The sequence below is a fragment of the Vulpes vulpes genome, chromosome 7 (assembly GCF_048418805.1).
Source record: "Vulpes vulpes isolate BD-2025 chromosome 7, VulVul3, whole genome shotgun sequence".
NCBI lineage: Eukaryota > Metazoa > Chordata > Mammalia > Carnivora > Canidae > Vulpes > Vulpes vulpes.
This window is the reverse complement of record NC_132786.1, coordinates 7,826,601-7,846,332: the sequence shown is the minus strand read 5'-3', so window position 1 is coordinate 7,846,332 and position 19,732 is coordinate 7,826,601. Positions and strand designations below refer to the sequence as shown.

At 37.7% G+C, this 19,732-nt stretch overlaps 1 protein-coding gene across 1 annotated transcript in view; it reads left to right on the top strand.

Annotated features, from left to right (window-relative positions):
- Positions 1–19,292, top strand: part of WEE2 (WEE2 oocyte meiosis inhibiting kinase) — a 33,609-nt gene extending 14,317 nt beyond the window's left edge. The window contains exons 3-11 of the mRNA XM_072762844.1: positions 1,443–1,494; positions 3,470–3,642; positions 5,037–5,158; positions 10,142–10,288; positions 10,943–11,050; positions 11,180–11,265; positions 12,419–12,589; positions 14,259–14,401; positions 16,953–19,292. Coding sequence (XP_072618945.1) covers positions 1,443–1,494; positions 3,470–3,642; positions 5,037–5,158; positions 10,142–10,288; positions 10,943–11,050; positions 11,180–11,265; positions 12,419–12,589; positions 14,259–14,401; positions 16,953–17,109 — 1,159 coding nt within the window. The 3' untranslated portion in view covers positions 17,110–19,292. The remainder of the gene's footprint in view (positions 1–1,442; positions 1,495–3,469; positions 3,643–5,036; positions 5,159–10,141; positions 10,289–10,942; positions 11,051–11,179; positions 11,266–12,418; positions 12,590–14,258; positions 14,402–16,952) is intronic.
- The last annotated feature ends 440 nt before the right edge of the window (positions 19,293–19,732 follow it).

The window sequence follows — 19,732 nt, the reverse complement described above, 5'->3', positions numbered from 1 at the left end:
ACAAAAGGCTAGCCATTGGGGCAGGTGTAGCTCACAGTTCAAGGAGTATCCTGCTGTTTCGAGTCTAGACTGTGTGACTGAGAGATATAGAGCAAGGATTTAAACCTCTCTGCAGGTGATGGCAGATTGGCTAAAGAGAAAAACACAGTGTTGCTTTTAGAGGTGCTAAGAATGGAAAGCCAAACTGCACAACTCCCCAAGGCCACTGAATATTAGGAATTGTCCAAATGAGGATTGTGCATATAACTGAGGGACACTTCTTTACTACGTCTCTTCATTGCTTCTTTATTACATGATGAAAGCCTCTCTGAAATGGGCCAGTCATTTGTGCTCACATATAGTCAGCAAAATAAATGCACAGCTAACAATCTGAAATACAAAGAACATTTAATGTGTTAGGTTGAGTTGTTTTGTTTGGAATCAATGACTCTGTATCAGTCAGCTTTGTGGCCAGAATAGGTTTTCTCAATGCTATCTCCTGCATCTTAAGTAAACAGAACTTTAGTACAAGTATACAGGTCCACTTTTGTTAACAAGAATTCTATTGGTTTTAGCTCTTGAGGATTCTTTGCAAATCATCAGAATTGATTCACCTCTCACTGCAGCTAGTCAGAAGAGACCATTAATATTAAATCCCTGCAATGAAAGTGATGGCACTTTTGTAACAGCTCTTAGTGCTTCTGAGTACTTTTTCTCCCTTACTTAGTGTACTGTTATTTTTGATGTGGTGTTATAAAGTATTAGAATGTATTATTAAACTTAAGTCACGAATGTCCAGTGTCGATCTGTCCCCATGAGTGTAAAGTCTTCCTCTGTTTACATTTTCTATCCTCTGCTTCTCCAGAAGAAAAATCTATAGCTGGCTGCTCTAGAGATTGAAATATGGCTTAGAGATCCAGAGTGCAACTGCTCATGCCAAAGAGGATATTTGTCAGAGACTTCAGCTCACTGGAAAGTAACTGAAAATATCTTAGCCAGCATTAGAGTTTATTCTGCTGTACTGTTGGTTTGCCTGAGAATCTAGTGCAGAGCAGGGGAGATGGGTGTGGGAGGGGCAGGTCGCAGTGAGGCCAGGAATAGGGCTCTGTTTCCAATCCTCTGTGTACTCTCACCCCCACTGTTCAGGGTTGCTCTGTTTGCCCAGAACCCCACTACCAACCTTAGCTGATTCCTACTCGTTCTTGGAAACTAAGTTTGCATATCTTCTCTTTTGGGAAAGACTTCATGGTTTGGGTGCTGCCTGTAATGTCCTATGATATCTTGTTCTTATTCTTTCATAGTTTCTTATGTTGAAATGTTCTATTTATCACTGTCTTAAAATATAAACTGAAGGAGGGAAGGAATTGTCTTATTTACTCTTACAGTTCCAGAACCTAGTATAGTATCAAGCTTAGTGGTGCTAATCATACATTGATATCACTTCTTCTCCCTCTTTTTTTAAGTGAGGAAGCTGACCCAGGGGAAGGCAAGGTAGAACAAGGGCTGCCTGCCAAGGTGAGCACAGTTCTTTGTTGTAGCTGTCCTAACTTAGTCATTTCTTCCTGTTGCTTCCCTCTCCTCTCTCTTTCTTTTTTTCTCTCTCTCCCTCTCTACCAAACCCGCAACTCACTTTGTAGATTTACAAATGTGCTTTGCAGCTGAATTGATCTGGACTCTCATCAGGGTCTATATTCTTAGCTAGTTATTACTGTATCAGACAGGCCTGAAAAGCGTATAGATGAATCATTACCTTGGAGTGTTGTAAAATTAATGGCTACTGCTTCTATCTTGGATTTAGGGAAAAATTCTATATTCATGGGGTAGAAGGGTGAAGGGAAAATTCAAGATATTTAAGGTCCAAAAATGGAAAGGCAGAAGAGAGAAAAAATGGCATAAAGCCGTAAGTTTAGATGTAAAATTTTGGCACTTAAATGTGTCAGTATCTACTGATTTTTAAATAATGTTCACAATCTTTGAGATAGCATCCCTCATTTGATAACCTAGTCTAAGAAAAAATACTGTAAATATTATCACCATTATTGCAGCCTTAACTGTAATGGCAAAAAAAAAAAAAAAAGAGTACTAAATGTCCAATTATAAAAGAATGGCTAAATAAACTATAATTTATAGTAGAATATTAAATTGCCATTAAGAAGTTTATAATACCATGAAAGCATGCTTGTGTTCAATACTCAGTTTATGAAAGTGGAGGGGGAGGGCTTGATGGATGAGTGATGTGGATGGTAAGCTGGCTTATTTGGTGTCTGAGATGAGGATGGGAAGGTAGTGGCTGAGCAACTGGTAGAAGGCCTTGAGGTCTCTGACCAGAAGTTTGGTTTCCTTATAGGAGACAATTAGGTATGTCGGATTCTATCATTTTGCAAAAATAATTTTCACTATTAGAAGAGATGGAAAGAGGGCTGGTAGCTATGGCAGCTCCAGATACGGGGGAAACAATTGGAGATTGGCTAAGGGCAACGAAAATTCTAGATCTTGCTAATGAAGACTGATTGGTATTGGATGTTGAAACGAGGAACTAGTAAGTAAGGGTCAGGATTGTTTAAACTCAAAGTTAGATGAAAAAATTCTTGCTAACAGGGACATTAGGAAAGGATGACTTCACAGATAAATTAATTTGGATTGAGATTCATATAAATTCATTTTGTCATCTTAGCTACCACTTCCTGATAATTTACTGTGTGCCTTGGCATTGAGCTAAGTTACACACACACACACACACACACCCACTCCTCCCCCCACACGTTTTCTCACGTAATATTCAAAAGCACCCCAAGGAGTGGTTGCTAAGATGCTCACTACTTTAGATCAGGAAACTAATAATGAGTTCAGTGATTTTTGCCTAGGGTTACCTACTAGCTGAGTAATGAGAGATGTTGCTGGTCAGCCAGTAGGTGGAGGGCTTGTTATACCTAAGCACATAAACTAAAATAATCAATTTGACAATTTAGTTCTCTAGACTAAGATTTTTTAGGAAGCAAATTGAACACAAATAAGTTTATTCAATTTGAGATGGAAACACTAGCAGCCAGAGTGTGATCTAAGTAGACCAGAGTCAAAGGGAGGTGCCCTTTTTTTTTCTTAATATATTCTACCTGGATCTCAGCCATTCCTTTAGGAGAGGACAGTAGCTGTTGCAGTGAGCAAGTGTGTCCCCTCTAAAAACCTATTGAGAAGAAGAATATCCCAGACAGAAGAAATAACATAGAAAAAGACTTAATATAAAAAAAAAGAAAAAGACTTAATATATGAAAAAATGACAGTGCAGAGTTGTTTAGACAGTTATGAAGAATACAGAGAAGGTAGTCAGCAATTGGGGCGGTTCTTGCTACCATGAATACTGACACAAACAGAATCCAAGAGATTGGCCTCAAAAGTCTTTTTGAAAACATACAGAAATTTTTGAATATGCCTTAAGTTTATTGCTCACAATATGTTAGAATTATTCTACTATTTTAATAAAATATTTCAGAGATGTGTTCTACGAGAAACCAATATGGCTTCCCGCTATGAAAAAGAATTCTTGGAGGTAGAAAAAATTGGAGTTGGGGAATTTGGTACAGTCTACAAGTGTATTAAGAGGCTGGATGGATGTGTTTATGCAATAAAACGGTCCATGAAACCTGTTGCAGGATTATCAAATGAGTAAGTACCTTTGAAATGTACTAGAAGTGCACACTTGGATTTGGAAAGTTGTTTCTTGTCAAAACATTTTAAATAATGGTACTGATGTCACCAAAAATATACCTGTTGCTACCCTCTCTATTCTATGTGGTCTCACATTCATAAGCTTTCTGAATTTTCCTAATCAGAGATCAATTACTTCCCAAAACATACCATGACCATTTGGGTGCAATCATGTTGTGTTTTTTCATGGCTCCTAAGACTTTTCCTACTGGTCTTACTGCTTTTTGCTTTAATGAATAGATTTATGGAATGATCTTCAGCCTGTTAGTTCATTAGAAATATTGCCAAGTAGGATGTTACTGTTAACTCACTGGTTATCTTGACTTTGTTTTAGTAACGAATTCAATAATGAATTCGGTGTTTTGAAGACTATAAGCGAGGACAAATTAACACAAATTTAAGTTTCATTCCCAGAACTAATTGTCTAGAAGTTCTTCCTTTTACAAGGAAGACAATTATTTTCAGATTCAGCCAGTGCTTTTTGTGAATTGTGGGAATGTATTATTAGTTTGCTGAATCTGAAATTATGGACCTTAGAATTCTTCATTTTTTTTATACCGAAATTCATCAAGTACTACATTTTACTTTGTGTGTGTGTGTGTGTGTGTGTGTGTGTGTGTGTGTGTGTGTGTGTGTTGGATTTTCTATTCCATAATGACTATCTCTGCCCGAGACTGTCCCCCGTGACTACATCATCTTGGTGGAAAAAACATTGATTCTAATGACTGTCTAGCCTTTACAGAGAAGATAGAGGACCTATCACAATATCCATTACCAAGGCCTTTTTGTTAAGCCTGTCGAGGTTTTTTAAAAATTGTGATATGGTAAAATTAAGACTCAAAGCTTGTCTGCCATCAAGATAGTAACAACTGAAGATTGCTCTTTACATATGCCGTTGAATCAAAAACCATGGATTTTGGTTCCAGGATGACCAAGGTTCTTGGTTCTATCATCACTGGCTTGACATTGGGTCGGTCACTGAGCTTTCTAAAGCCTTCATCCCTGCCACTATGTCTTACTGAGTAGTTATGGAAATTAAGTGAGATAAATAGTAAGCAGTGAGTAGTCGGTGTTCTGCCACTGTAAATAATGCCTCATATCTTGTCTTTTTTTTTTTTTTTAGATTTTATTTATTTATTCATGAGACACAGAGAGAGGCAGAGACACAGGCAGAGGGAGAAGCAGGCTCTGCATGGGGAGCCTGATGTGGGACTCGATCCCGGACTCTGGGATCATGACCTGAGTCAAAGACCGATGCCCATCCAGGCATCCCTCATATCTTGTCTTTTTAAAAAAACATTTGTATGTATATCATCTTGACTCATTTTTCTTGATGCTTCTCTGTCTTTTAGGAATTTGGCTCTGCATGAAGTTTATGCTCATGCAGTGCTTGGGCATCACCCTCATGTGGTCCGTTACTACTCTGCATGGGCAGAAGATGACCACATGATCATTCAGAATGAATACTGTAATGGTAAGTATGTAGAGTAGTATCTGTGGAGAGGGAGATGAATTTTAAATCTATAGGAAAAAAGTCTTTGCCTCTCCTTCATAGTTTAGGTCAGGATAGCAAGTCATACCTAAAAAAGTCTGTACTACTACAGTTTTGCTTGGAAGCCGTGAACTGGGGACACTGAGTTGTATTCAAAATGAATTTCTGTTTCCTGCTATTTCATATTTCTTTCAGAGCTGATGTGTGGCTGACACATAGAAGCTATCAATCCCTTCACATTTTACTCAGTACTTAGAAAACTTTTACTCTAGTGGTTTGAATAGTAGGTAAATCCTCCTCCTCTTATATTTGCAAGGTATTCTAAAAGATGCATGCAAGCCATAAACCCTACTATTTGGGGGGAAGGGAGTGGTAAACTTACACAGCCAACTTTTGATTAATTTTCAAGTGGGTTCCTGAATTGGGGGATAGTTCATGCATCTAGATGCTTCTTATCTTTGAACTTTAGTGTTCTCACTACAGTGTGTGTGGTGGATGCTGGAATGAAATGCAGTGGCTTCAGATATATTCTTGTAGGTCCTTCAGAACCAGACATACACAAGAAACTGGTAAAAAAAATTTTCTGGGCTACTTAAATCCAAAAAGTAGTCTTTTGGTTTAACATATTTCTAATCTGTGATTAAGGGGTTGATAAAATCATAGAGTTACACGTGATTATTCTCAGAAATATTTTTTTACCAAAATGTTCACTGGTAAAATATGAAAGTGCTACCAAATTAAGTAGAAGCTTGCCAGCTTTTTAGGAGTAGCAACCCATATTCTAGCTATAGTAATATGGGAAAATGGCAAGCCTCCCAAACCTGCTCCCCAACAACATGTACACCCACCCTTAAGTTTCTCTAATAGTACAGTCTTCAAGTAATTTTAGTAACCACCAGATAGCCCCAAGTATGTATGTGCAGCCTGACTTTTGAGGACAGTGATAAAGTTTCATCATTATACATACAAATAGGTTAAATGATAATATTATGAAATGCTAGAAACATAGAAAATAGTACACACATGCTGCAAAATAATGATTTGATATTTCCCTTATTGTTGTTTCCTTAGGGCCTGATTTCCTTGGAGTCTTAACTGTGAACTTTGTTGTGGTTTTTTTTTTTCCCCCAAGTTCACCTGAGTCCTTTTTTTTTTTCTAATAATCTCCTTAGGATAAAAAAAATAGACCCTTTCCTTGTGATTCAGAGGTTGAGATTTTTCTTCTCTTCCTAATTTCTTCTTATCATAACCAGGGATTCCCTATTCTCCTCTACCAGTCCCAAAATTGGTTTTATCTTCATGAATTTCAGCTACTAACAAAGATAATATCAAATAACAAAAATTAACCAAGAAAGCCAAACAAAACAAAAGTAATCTTATTCAAAAAGAATAAGATGGAGTGATCTTATTACAAATCATCTTCTGATTCTTTTCAACATTTGAATACCTTCTCAAAGTGTGACGCTATATTAAGTTCTAGGGTGAGATATACTATAGAGTGAGCTAAGGTAAGTCCTTCAAGGAGCTTTACTCCTCTTGCTCTGTTACAATGAATACATAAGAGACCATTTGCTGCAAAGTCAGGTGGATAAAAAGCATTCAGAGAAGATGGATGTGAGCAGGTGACAGCATAGTGTGGTGTTGTGGGCCTAGTCAGGCAGAGCTGGATCTAAGACTAGTGCTGCACGCTTGCTGTAGGATCTCTGGGATGTCAATCCCATTGATTAAAGAAATCATAATATTTATTTATGGGAGTAGTTTGAGAAATAGCAACAATCTATGCCAAATGCTACCAGTGACAATACCTGATACATAGTAAAAACTCAATAATAGTTGCTATTAGAGCAGTCCAAGAAAAATCTCATAAAGGAGGTAAGACTTGAAGGAGACCTTGCAGGATTACCAGAGTTTAAGAAGTAGAGGGAAGACTACCATTAGAGGAAGAGCATGCAGACAAAGGGCAGGGTACTGGGAATGGGTCTGTACCAGTGTACAGTAAGGACACTGAGAGGATGGAGGTGATCCCTATAAAAGGAAATAAGAGCAGCAAGGTAAAGTGTGGGAAGACTTGGCTTTTGGATGTCAGGCAGTCAATTTTGAAGTTGATGTGATAGATTATGAGGAATCACTGTCTGTTTACCATGGCATCCACTAACTTCACTGTGTACTTGTCAATTAAAATGTAATTCTGATTTTTCAAATTGTAATTCACATACATTGCTTTCAAATGTGAACTGATCATCGACAATAAAGCACACCCTTATATTTGTCCTGTTTGTGGTTATGGATAATTCATGTTGAGACTTAGCCCCATGGCTCTAAATGAAAGGAGAGTTAAGTCCTAAGTATTTGTAAAATAGCAAAGTAGCCAGCATCCGATTCCTTCTACTCCTTCTCCCACTCCATCCTCTCCTCCTCCCTCTTGCTCATCTCTTCCTCCTCATGCCTGCCACTCTTTCCCCTATACCCCCAGCCTGTCATAGCAGTCAGGCTAGAACATGTATGGTTATGGTTTTACTAAGATTATAAATTAGATGATTTAGATAATTTACATCATAACTAGTAGAGACCAGCAGTTATCTGATTTTTTTCCCCCTACTGTGTGTCCTGAGCCCTGAACCAATCAAATGTTCCTTCCTCCACCCTCACCCTTGTCAAGATTCCCTACGTGTCACCTGTGGGCCAGCCTCTGAAGTCTGAAGGTCTTCCACCTAGTAGATCAATTGTGTAACCACCAGGATTCCAAACAATTCAGGTTGGGATGATTAATCTCTCCCCCACACAGTATTTTCTTGTGATAACTTCTGTCACTGAAGTTTTACAGAGCGTGCTCTCCTAGGATGGTGGTTCTTGCATTTGGTCTAGTGATGTGACATCCAGAAATCCCCATGTCCTCTGTGGAACACCATGAATCCTGGTTATATTTTTCTACCAAACAAGGAATAACTTTACCAGCAGAAAAACAGGATTGTGCTATAGATAGCAACATAAAATCAAGATTTTGAGAATACAAGTGTATGAGAAAAATATCCTGTTGAATTGTTCTGCTGTTTACCTTTCATTGTTGGAAGGCATTTGCTATTTATTTTAGTATCTGTCAGGTCTCATAAGCAGATGGAAAAATGTAGATATGTTTTTATGTTTTTTTTTCCCCCTGCCGAGTAGGGAAAGCACTTTTATCTAAAGGAAATAACTCAGTCACCCATTTCATAAACATGATTTGATAAGAGCTGAGAGCTGGTTGTTTCCTCTTAGGGCACAATGCTGGCAATTATGGTACCATCTTCGGGTGGTACCTTGGGGTATGGAGTTAAGGCTCCAGTGTAGCTGAGATTAGTAAGGATGAAATTTTTAGTTCATTCGTTATTGCTGTCTATAAACACATACTTCCTTAGTACTATTTAGCAAAGAACAGTTAATAACACTCTCTGATAAGAGGGAGACAATAAGCTTCAGCTGTGGCAAAATAAAGACATTCTCCTGACTTTGCACAAATGCTTTTCAGTGAGTTTTACTGTTGATTATCACTTGGATAACTTTTAATATTACCTACAGAGCTTCTAAGTAATTAAAAGTGCTGCTAGCACTGGTGTAGTTACCCTTAATAAATCCCTGTAGCTCCTCAGGGAATTGGCGATACATCTCTGCTTATAATCTAAAGGACCATCTTGAAGCGTTCCTACCTACCCCCAGGATGCTTCCCTCTTTCCACACATTTTATGGGGGCCCTGTCTCATCTTTCCTTTCCCTCTGTTGCCAGGATAGACCTTCAGTTCAGAATATATAGATGATATGCAAGACCTTGAGAAAGTGAAAATGAATGGGTTGGGGCCCTGTCTTGAAGGAGCACCTAGCCTACTAGGGAGGGAGATGGACTCCAGTGGACATGAGATCCTTGGATGTAGGCTTCCTTCTTCTTGCCATATCTCACAGCTTCATCTGCAAACTCAGACTTCAGGTGACTTTGTTTCAACACACTCTTCCTTTCTATCTAATGTCCTTTCCACACATAAATTCTAAGAAGATTCCCAGGAAAAAGACACACCATTTAGTTTAGGCCTCTTGGTGTTTCTGAAAAGGGCTGAAATTCTCCTTTCTGAATATAATTATTTTAACATGACAGGTCAATATTTATACTGAATTTTACATAGGATACATGAAAGTATGGATTTCCTAAAAAAAAAAAAAAAAATGCCATTACCACCTCTGATCCTACTGTTCTGGACAGATACTTGAAGGCTGGAGCCCTAACTGCCAGGGAGACCCCAGACTCTATAATTTGAAGAAGCTGCCAGTAAATGAAAATTAATAAAGGGTTCAGAAGCATTCTAATACCTTAGGAAAGGGGCAAACAAGATCCAGATGGTCAGATGAGTCCAGGCCTTTTTTTTTTTTTTTAAACTTATAACAATGATAAATCAGGAGCCTATCTATAGTTGATAAGCAAATACTATGGCTCAAATAGGATTTAGGTATATATTGAAATTTCATATTTTCCTTGGGTCAGCAATCATTAAATATCCTGATTTTGTTAGATATTTTTAATGGAATTAAACTCAGAATCAATTTCATTAAAGTTACAAGTAGCCTATAATTACTAGCTTGATGCTGAATTAATCATCAATGCCAGCAGTAGTTATTTGTCTAGGCCTGATTGAGCTTCTGGTTAATCATTAGATAATAATTTTAAAATGTTAGCTGGGGCAGACTCAAGGCAATAGAACCATATATTGGATACCTGTGGTATGGCATTTTATTTTCTTCTTTAAAAGTCCTGTAGTTCTTCTCCAACACATCTGTGGAATAGACGGGGCCAATATTATGTTTTACACTAAAACAATAATCTAGATTTGTTGGATTAAACCCCTTCATAAGAATTTTCTTAAATGTTTATTATGCTTTTATCTATTCAGATTCATACCTTTTCTCCATTCTGCGGGGCTGCTCTCTGTTGTTCCTTCCTAGGTGGGAGCTTGCAGACTGCTATATCTGAAAATACAAAGTCTGGCAATCATTTCCCAGAGCCGAAACTCAAGGACATCCTTCTGCAGATTTCCCTTGGGCTTAAGTACATCCACAACTCTGGCATGGTGCATCTGGACATCAAACCTAGTCAGTATGGCTCCCTCTGCTCCTCTCAACAGATTTCTTTCTCTCTCCGCTATGTCAGAGTTGGTGCCTGTGTGTCTACTAAGCATTGAAGATGCTGTTTGCTGGCAAAATCTGTTTCCTTCTTTTGTTTCCCTAAAAAATTTAAATGGCTTTATCTATTTTTGCCCTGGGCCCAGGGGACAGAGAGACAGAAGACTCTTTCCCAGACAGCGAAGCCAAAGTATGAAAATAGGCCTCTAACTTACTGCATAGCTAAGTGACAGCATATTGGCTGCATCCGGAATGTATTGACAACTAGTGCTGTATATACTCTTTCTAATTCAGCACTGACTAAAGTGAACAGAAATGAATGGTTTTGGCACTCAATGTGAAACTCCAGGAAATGATGTTACCATTTTTTTTTTTCAGGCTTATTTTTTTTTGTTCTGAGGCTACTAGCCTCTTCAGAGGATGGAGTGTGTCTTGGTCAGTTTCACTCAAAATAGGTATCCTCAATCACTGAGCTGTTCAGAAGTAGTGAGAGGAAAAGAAATCTTGATGGTCTTGTTACAAATACACAGAAAGGAGGGTGGCTAAAATGTCAAACACAGAAAAGAATCTTTGGGGTGAAAAAGCTAAGGGATCATTACTTAGGTCAATTGTGTATTTTGTTAGGTAACATCTTCATTTGTCATAAAATGCAATGCGACTCTCCTGTAGTCCCAGAGGAGATTGAAAATGAAGCTGATTGGTTTCTCTCTGCCAATGTGATGTATAAAATTGGTGAGTTGGCCTTAAGCCCTGAGCTGTATATTATCCTGTAAAATTTATAGTGATGACTTCACCTATTTCAGTTTTAAAGACATGCTTTTAGAGGGCTCTATTTCTTTCCTTCTTTTTTTTTTTTTTCAGGTGACTTGGGTCATGTGACATCAATAAGCAAACCAAAAGTGGAGGAGGGAGATAGTCGCTTCTTGGCCAATGAGATTTTACAAGAGGTAAAGACTAGGGAAACAGTGTATTTTTTTTTTAAATTTATTCATGAGAGACACAGACATAGGCAGAGGGAGAAGCAGGCTCCCTGTGGGGAGCCTGATGTGGAATTTGATCCCACCACCCCAGGATCATGACCTGAGCTGAAGGCAGATGCTCAACCACCAAATCGCCCAGGTGCCCCAAACAGAGTATTTTATAATTCCTTGAACCTTTTGACTCTCAAATGAGGGTTCACAGTGCAAAAAATGAAAAATATATATTTATAATTAAATGGAAGCATTGCATGAATTAAAATTTTTTATTTATTTTACAGTGCAAGAAATGAAAAGTGTATGTTTACAATTCTTAAAAAAGATTTTCAGAGAGAGAATTAGCATGTGAGTGGGGGGAGGGGTAGAGGGCAAGAGAGAAAGAGAATCTCAAGCAGACTGTGCTGAGTACAGAGCCCAATGAGGGAGGAGTTTGATCTCATGACTCTGAGATCATGACCTGAGCTGAAATCAAGAGTTGGACATTTAACTGAGTGAGACACCCAGGCCACCCAAAAAGTATGTATTTATAATTTAAATTTATATTATCCCTTATCCTATTCAGGATTGAGATCAAAGATGATAAACTTTTCCAAAAAATAGCATGAGGAAAGCTGGCTCAATTGTAGATTAATCAACATTTTTACTGTTCTTTATAAAGGTCCTTTACCGTTTCTAGTATTTCTTAGAATTCCTAAACTCATGGATTCCCAAGCAAAAAGGAAGCTTTTATTGCTTCAGCCCATCTTTATCATGCTGTCATCCTTTTGATAGTACGACCAGCTCCAATGAAATGACTTTCAGTTATTGCACACCTTCTAGGATGTCTGTGGAGTCAGGGCTAGGAAGATTTAATACCATCCAGAAGGATAATATCTGTGACCAGTCAATCTATGCTTGCTTCTGCCCTACACTCTTCAGGGCACAGTAGTGTGAATCAGGTGGATTTGTGCCGTATCCTCTGTCTTCTCTAGAAGCAAACCACTAGCCATGTCAGATGTGACCTGGCCCATTGTGTCTGTTTAGGCTCATATGCACTCAAATGAACCTCTCTTTAACAGTTGTCTTTAGTCTAGACTCACTTCACTTGGCAAACTAACTGGCATTCCTGTCTTCTGTTTTGAAGGATTATCAGCACCTTCCCAAAGCAGACATATTTGCCTTGGGATTAACAATTGCAGTAGCTGCAGGAGCAGAATCTTTACCCGCAAATGGTGCCAAATGGCATCATATCCGTGAGGGGAACCTTCCAGACATTCCTCAGAAGCTCTCAGAAGAATTTCACAATCTACTCAAGGTGGTACCTCTTAGGAGATGAAGAGAAGATAGAAATGTCTATTTTTTAAAAAAACATAATTGCAAGTAGGTAGGGAAAGGGAAAAGAAGATGTTGGTAGTGCCACTGACAGAGAAAGGGATCCTGATGCCCAGAAAAGACACAGGAGAGATTGAAAGTTTCTCAAAGAAACTTAGGATATTATAACACCTGTTTGTTCTAGTTTAAAATACTGTTAAATTTTTTTCTCTGCCATTCCCAATAACCCTGTTAAGATGGGTAGTCAGGAAACCTAGGTTCAGAGCATTTCCTGGACTTGTATTCTCACCTTTTGATGATTGCTTAACTCTAAAAGCAAACCTGGTCTATTTGCTTTTTATTTAACTATTGTCATTGGTAATGGCGATATTATGAAAAAATCTGATTTCTGAGTGTATAGAAGAAAGTATAAGCCACTTTATTGATGAATTACTGGCAATACCACCCAATGTCTGGACTATTGGAAAAAGGCATAATGTCAGGAACCTATGTGTTACTGGTACTCAGTAGCATCTGAGCATGTGTGGGACAAGGAAAGGAGGCTCTTATGTTGAAACAGAGGTAGAAGGAAACGACCTTGAGAAGCTTAAGATCATACTAAGAAAACAAAATGTATACATAAGACTTAAGTCATGATTAAAGGAACAGGATTAGTTACGATCCCTACAATAGCCTTAGAAGCATCTACTCTTGGGGATTAAACTTGAGTTTCACAGTTTACCTGAAAACTTCAGTTTTAGCTACAGATTTGTCCCTCTTCCATGCTGCTTCTTCCCTGAAAAAAACAAGGCAAACCCTTGCTCACAGTGGAGTTTCATGAATAGCATAATTACCCATTTCTATGTGTAAACTGCTCCTAGATTTAGTTAATACATACTGAGTTCTTCAGTGCTAGCCCAATGCTCTTGTTATACATATATGCTAATTCACTTAATTCTTGCAGTAATCCAAAAGGTGAATATTGTTATCCCAGATATCAGGAAAGAGAAAGTGAGTTTCAGCATAGTCAAGCCACTTTCTCAAGCTAGTTAGGGAATGGTGGATCTGGCTCTGAACATTGGTCCCCAAATAGAAGGTTCATATTATATGAACCATTATATGATATTGCTAATTACTATAAATAGTTAAGCTATTTTCTACTGTATTTATGTTGTTTTAGGTTAAGACCCTCTCTACCTGAAGATGAATGCTTTAGGAATACTGTCATGGTGGGGTATACTTAGTTTTAGCTGAAAAGGAGCATGTTGTAGTTGAAAGTAAATGGAACTAGGAGTTGGGTAACTTGAGTTTTAGTCTTGGTCAAGTCACTTTTTATCTTGGACCTCAGTTTGAAAGCAAGTCAGTTGGACAAGTCACTTTTAATCTCAGGACCTCTGTTTCTTCCCATTTAAAATGAACACACTTGACTAGCTAATCGCCCACTAGCTCTAAAATATGATAAGGACAAGTCAAAGGATGATGGATACCACTGTGTAGGAATGATAGTTCCATCCCCAGTGGAACTAAGTTTTTATTTATTTCTTCCCCCATAAAGTTAAAAAGCAGAGTTTCACAAAACTCACCAGCAGAAGCTGGGTTGGAGTTGGATTGGGTGGGCAGATTTTTCCAGCAGTGAAGTTTCTATTGCCTTCGTTTTGGTCCGACATCAACAGAACATGATCCACCCTGACCCAAGCGAGAGACCTTCTGCAGCAGGTCTGGCCAGAAGTCGAGTTCTCCGGCCCTCCCTCAGGAAAGCAGAAGAGCTCCAGCAGCAACTTAACTTGGAAAAGTCCAAGACAGCCACACTAGAAAGGTAGTTTTTGTTGTTTGTTTGTTTTAAAGTAAGCTATTGGCCCAATGTGGGGCTTGAACTCACAATCCTGAGATCAAGAGTTACTTATTTAACCCATCCCCCCATGCACCTCCCTTCTGGTAACCATCAGGTTGCTTTTTGTAGTTGAGTCTGTTTCTTGATTTATCTCTCTTAGCTCTTCCCTTTGCTTGTTTTGTTCTTAAATTCTACATATGTTTGAAATCATATGGTATTTGTCTTCCTCTGACCACACTCTCTAGTTCCATTCATATCCTTGCAAATGGCAGGATTTCATTCTTTTTTATGGCCACATAATCCATTAAATATATATAGCACCTCTTCTCTAGCCATTCATGAATTGATGGACACTCAGGCTGCTTTCAAAATTTGGTTATTGCAGATAATGCTGCTTATAAACATAAGGGTGCATGTATCTCTTTGAAAATGTTCTTGTATTTTTGGGGTAAATACCCAGTAGTACAATTGCTGGATTGTAAGGTAGTTCTATTTTTAGCTTTTGAGGAACCTCCATGCTGTTTCTCATAGTGGCTGCACCAGTTTGCATTCCCACCAACAGTGCATGAAGGTTTCTTTTTCTCCATATCCTCAGCAACACCTGTTGTTTCTTGTGTTGTTGGTTTTAGCCATTCTGTCACGTGTGAGGTAATGTCTCATTGTAGTTTTGATTTTCATTTCCCTGATAAGTGATGATGACCAAATTTTCATATGTCTGTTGGCCATCTGGATGTCTTCTTTGGAGAAATTTCTGTCCATGTCTTCTGCCCATTTTTAATTGGATTTACTTTTTGGGTGTTGAGTTGTATTCTTTATATGTTTTGGAAACTGACTCTTTAATCAGACATGTCATTTGTCTTATATCTTCTCCCAGTTGCCTGTGTTCTCCACTAGGATTTTGATGGTTTTGATGGATTTTGATGGTTTCAGGTCTCACACCTAGGTCTTTAATCTATTTTGAGTTTATTTTTGTGTATGGTGTAAGAAAGTGGTCCAGTTTCATTCTTTTGCATGTCCTATCTAGTTTTCCAAACACCATTTGTTGAAGAGACTTTTTCCCATTGGATATACTTTCCTGTTTTATTGAAGATTAATTCTCCATATAATTGTGGGTTTATTTCTGGATGTCCATTGATCACATTGATCAGTGTCTATTTTTGTGCCAGGACCATACTGTTTGAATTACTACAGCTTTGTCCTATAACTTGAGCTCTGGAATTGTGATGCCTCCAGCTTTGCTTTTGTTTTTCAAGATTGCTTTGGCTATTCAGGGTCTTTTGTGGTTCCATATAAATCTTTGGATTCCCTGTTCCAGTTCTGTGAAAAATGCTGTTGGTATTTGATAAGGATTGCATTAAATGTGTAGATTGTTTTGGGTAGTATAGACATGTTACTAATACTTGTTCTTCCAACCCATGAGTGTGGATTGTCTTTCCATTTCTTTGTGTCATCTTCAATTTCTTTTATCAGTGTTTTTACAGTTCTCAGAGTATAGGTCTTTCACCTCTTTGATTAGGTTTACTCCCAGGTGTTTTATGGGGTTTGGTGCAGCTGTCAATGGGATTTATTCCTTAATTTCACTTTCTGCTGCTTCATTATTAGTGTATAGAAATGCAACAGATTACTGCATATTGATTTTGTATCCTGAAACTCTACTGAATTTGTTCATCAGTTCTAACAGTTTTTTGGTAGAGTGTTTAGGGTTTTACATATAGTATCATGTCATCTGCAGATAATGAAAGTTTTGCTTTTTTATTACTGGCTTGGATTCTTTTTCTTTTTGCTTTTGTGTTTGCTGTGGCTAGGACTTCCACTACTATACTGAGTAAAAATGCTAAGAGTCGACATCCTGGTTTGGTCCCTGACCTTGGGGGGAAAGTTCTCAGTTTTTCCCCATTAAGGTTGTTGATGTTAGCTGTGGGTTTTCACAGATGGCCTTTATTGTGTTGAGGGTATGTTTCCTCTAAACCTACTTTGTTGAGGGTTTTTATCATGAATGGATAATTTACTTTGTCAAATGCTTTTTCTGCATCTATTGAACTGATCATATGGTTTTTATCCTTTCTCTTATTGATGTGATGTATCTTATTGATTGATTTGGGAATATTGAACCACCCTTGCAACCCAGGAATAAATTCCACTTGGTTGGGGTGTATGATTTTTTTAATGTATTGTTGAATTCAGTTTTCTAGTATTTTATTGAAATTTTTGCGTCTGTGTTAATCAGAGGTATTGACCTGTAGTCCTTTTTTAGTGGTATCTTTATCTAGTTTTTATTTTTAAAAATTCTTAACATAATTTATGCCCCAATCAGTAGGAATTAGGAAATCTAATCTGCCATGTGTTGTGGCATGTGTGTGCCAGCCATTTTTAAAGAAAATCACAGGAGCTAATTTCCTATTCTGTGTATAGCTGTGTATAGCTGAGGGTTGTTTCTATAAATACTGAAATAAAAAAAATCTATGTTAGTTTAGATCATAAATATCATCTTTAATTTGGAATCAAGTAATATATATTTTTTCCCTTTAATTGCCAGGGAACTGAGAGAAGCTCAGCAGGCCTGGTCCCCCCAGGAAGAGCATAGTGACCCTGGGGTCTCTGGGACCCCCACAGGATCAAGATGTACCAAACGCCTGGTAGGAGGAAAAAGTGCAAAGTCTTCAAGCTTCACCTGTGGGAAGTCTTCCCCATAAGAACTCCCTTCACACCAACCCCTCTTTTGCCTTAGTGCTTCCAGAAATAGTTATTGACCGTGTCAACCTTCTTGTAAATGGGAAGATTAACCAACTTGAATGCCCAAAGATTTCAATAACCACTCCTAATTTAGCATTTACAGCCAAGGTCCTCAAGCTAGTAAGGCCCTGTATTAGCAACGTCCCAGATACAATAACTGGAAGCATTTATCTTCTCTATTGATATATTCCTAAGGCTACCTATCAACAGTTTGTTCACTTGTCACACTCACTGACGCACAGTGGGAAAGCACGCATCTCTGAACTGAAAGAGAAAGCAGCGGCCCTAGGCACGCCATATGGAATAAGAGGCTGCTGTAGCTGGTTGCCTACTGAGGAACAGGGACTCTCCCTGCACATAGAAAGGAATATAATTTTGTTTTGAATTGAGGTAACTGCTTTCAAGAAATGTGCATGTATTTCAGTAGTGCTTCTTAGGGGTAAATGATGGTATTCCTAAAATAATTCTCAGCCACTTTGAGCAAGTGGTTTTCCTACTGTATTCTTTCAGTGAAGACAATCCTTTCCTCTGATATTATATTTATTAAATAAATGGCTTCACCATTATGTGAGGTGGGTAGAGATAGACTATCTATAACTTGTAATTTCTGAACTGGCTATTAACTTATGGAACAAGACACTGGGTATGGGGTTCAAGGAACATTTAATGTGGTGGTTCTTCAAAATATTTGCCCTGACCCTCTTGTAATTGTTAGGACTGGTTTTGATTTTCTGGGTGTCACCAAATTCTCCTTGACTTTTATCGAATTTGGCTTTGTTTCCTGTGATTTTATCATATTTTAATCCTGATTATTTTCTCTGTATATATTTTAAGGGAATAGGACATTTGTAAATAAAGGTTTTTATCTTGTCCAAAGTCAGATATGGGTAAAGTACTCTTCTTTATAATATGCAACTATCAAAGAGTGAGAAATTTCTGTTGGAAACTATTTCATGAGTAGATAGGGAGTAGATAGATGAGAACATTCGGTAGATTGGTAGTAACAGGTCTTGGCTGCAAAGCCCAGCTTTGTGGGCCTAAAAGCTAATAATGGTCAGGCTCTAATATATGAAATACTTCTGTCATAAAGGCATTTGACAACTTCTAGTGCATCATGTTAATTAAGGTAGCCTGTTAATGGTTTGTAGGCTTTTTTGCTGCTTTATATTCTTCTTTATCCTCCATTAAAAACAAAAACAAACAAACAAACAAACAAAAAAAAACAAGTGTTTTTAAATTGAATAGACCATCATAGCATTCTTTGTTCTGTCTTGGAGTAGCAATTATTTCCATGCAGTTAAGTGGGGGTAAAGTGCTCTATATTGCTCATTGTCATTTAAAAAAAGTCTAGTCTCAATTCACATTTCTAAAATGGAGTTAATTTATCTCTTGCCTCCCAGCCATATCCATTGCAGTGCAAGGTCAACCACAATTTGCAATTTAGAAACAGGTATATTGTTAAACATATGCAATGTACAGACCAGAATTTTTTAATTATACTTGTCTTCTCAGACATTGACCGCTCGTACTTTTAAGGTCTATGACCTCTTCTTGACCCTGCTCCTCAGAGCCCATGTCAGCACTTGAGTGGATCTGGTGCCAGACTATTGCTTTCTCTCCCTCTCTCTCTGGGGGACTCCAGAGTACCACAAAGTTACTAAACCAGCAGGTGGCTACATAGACACTGTTGAGTGTGAGAGGGACTGAGTCTTCACTGGGCTGAGGATTTCATCCCTTTCAGTTCAGCTGGAATCTGAAGTTGACCCCTTGCCTCTGTAAGATGTTCCATCCTCAGTCCTAAAGTTCTGTTTTTGCACAGAGATCATAAGGTAACCTAGGAACTAGTTATCAAATGTCATACTATCAAATATTAACATCATTGGACTTACAATATTAAACAAGTTGAACTTAAATATTTTAGGATATAAATGTGCTACTTTTTTTAAAATAATAAATTTGTGCTACTTTTCTATAGATCTTAAACATACACTGATAAGTTGCCAACAGATAATCTTGAGACTTAAAGGAATGATATTGTGCTTTATTAAACTCTTACATATGTATCAGTTTATAGATGCCATTATCTAAAGCTGTATAATGATGAACATTAAAAGATAAAGGTCAACATTTCAGCCTGAAAAATTAAGCTTTTTTTTTATCTCTGTATGAACCATAATTTCAATCCTGAATTACATAAAAATGTCAAGTTGATTTTTTTAAAAAATTTAACAAAAAATAGATATAATAACTAATAACTATGAAGTGCTGCTAAAATTGCTTTTGAGCCATTTTAAAGTAGTTGCTGTAATCCATTTAGATAGTAAGTGCTATAATTTTCCACCCGTTATTATGAGTCTTGAGAAAAACTGATTTAGAAGCAAAGTGAAAATTGGATTGAAATTTCTAAAAAATGTTTTTATATAGCAATGGAATAGGAAGATTTGGACAATCTGTGATAAAGCATTGCCAACACTGGTCTCTACCACTTAATGCCTTTATAGCTAAGACTTTTTCTAATTTAGAGGGGGGAAAAAAGGCAAGGCCAAAGATAACTTTGTGGCCCTGGGCATCTATGACACATAC